Below are 762 nucleotides of genomic sequence, written 5' to 3'. Positions count from 1 at the left end.
ATATTCTATTTTCAACCAGGACATCTCTAGTGTGTGTTATACCTGAATGTTTTATCTGAAAAGAGGTGGTTTTTTTTAATTTATAATAGAAAAATAAAATGGCCACAGCGTCAGCAAGTAACACACCAGAATGTTCTATTTGTTTTGGAAGTTTTGAAAAACCAAAGATTGTACCATGTGGTCACACTTTTTGTTTGTGGTGTATAGAAAGATTTATCGCCGATAAAACAAAGACATTCCCCTGTCCGATCTGTAACCAGGATATTAGAATTCCAAAACGTGGTGCTAAGATGTTCACTACTAACATTATACTTCAAACATTCCAACATACAACACAAGTAAAAGACCAACATCCCTCAACAACACAACCAAGATGTCCCAACCATAATCAGAGGGGAGTAGATTATTACTGTAATAATTGTAATGTAGGATTATGTTTTAGGTGTATATTTAAACAACACAAATATCATGAAACACTGGATATAGAATGTGACGAAACACGGAATAAAACCATAGAAAAACTTGAACGTTCGCATAAAATTATTCGAAACAGAATAAAAAACTTGGAGAAATCTCGCTCTACATTATTAGAATCATTTGAACAACTGGAAACGTTGTGTGAAGATTCCTGCGCTAAAGTGACTGAAATAACGGAGCAAATTGTTTCAGATTTGCGAAAGAGTTGTGAACAGGTAAAAAGGAAATTCGGGAAAATTTAGAAGAAAATAGGAGTAAAGTAGAAGATAGAGAGATAGAAATACA

General features: G+C 33.5%; 1 protein-coding gene across 1 annotated transcript; it reads left to right on the top strand.

The window, feature by feature from the left end:
* Positions 1–131: 131 nt before the first annotated feature.
* On the top strand, positions 132–284 carry LOTGIDRAFT_80411 (hypothetical protein; the record flags this gene model as incomplete). The annotated part of the gene is made up of 1 exon (XM_009058796.1): positions 132–284. A coding segment is annotated over one exon (153 nt), but the record flags the coding sequence as incomplete, so codon positions are not given.
* Positions 285–762: the final 478 nt, after the last annotated feature.

This window comes from Lottia gigantea (genome assembly GCF_000327385.1).
Source record: "Lottia gigantea unplaced genomic scaffold LOTGIsca_36, whole genome shotgun sequence".
In the NCBI taxonomy this organism is placed as follows: domain Eukaryota; kingdom Metazoa; phylum Mollusca; class Gastropoda; family Lottiidae; genus Lottia; species Lottia gigantea.
The sequence above is the reverse complement of the archived record's forward strand: the minus strand, read 5'-3'. Positions and strand labels throughout refer to the sequence as shown.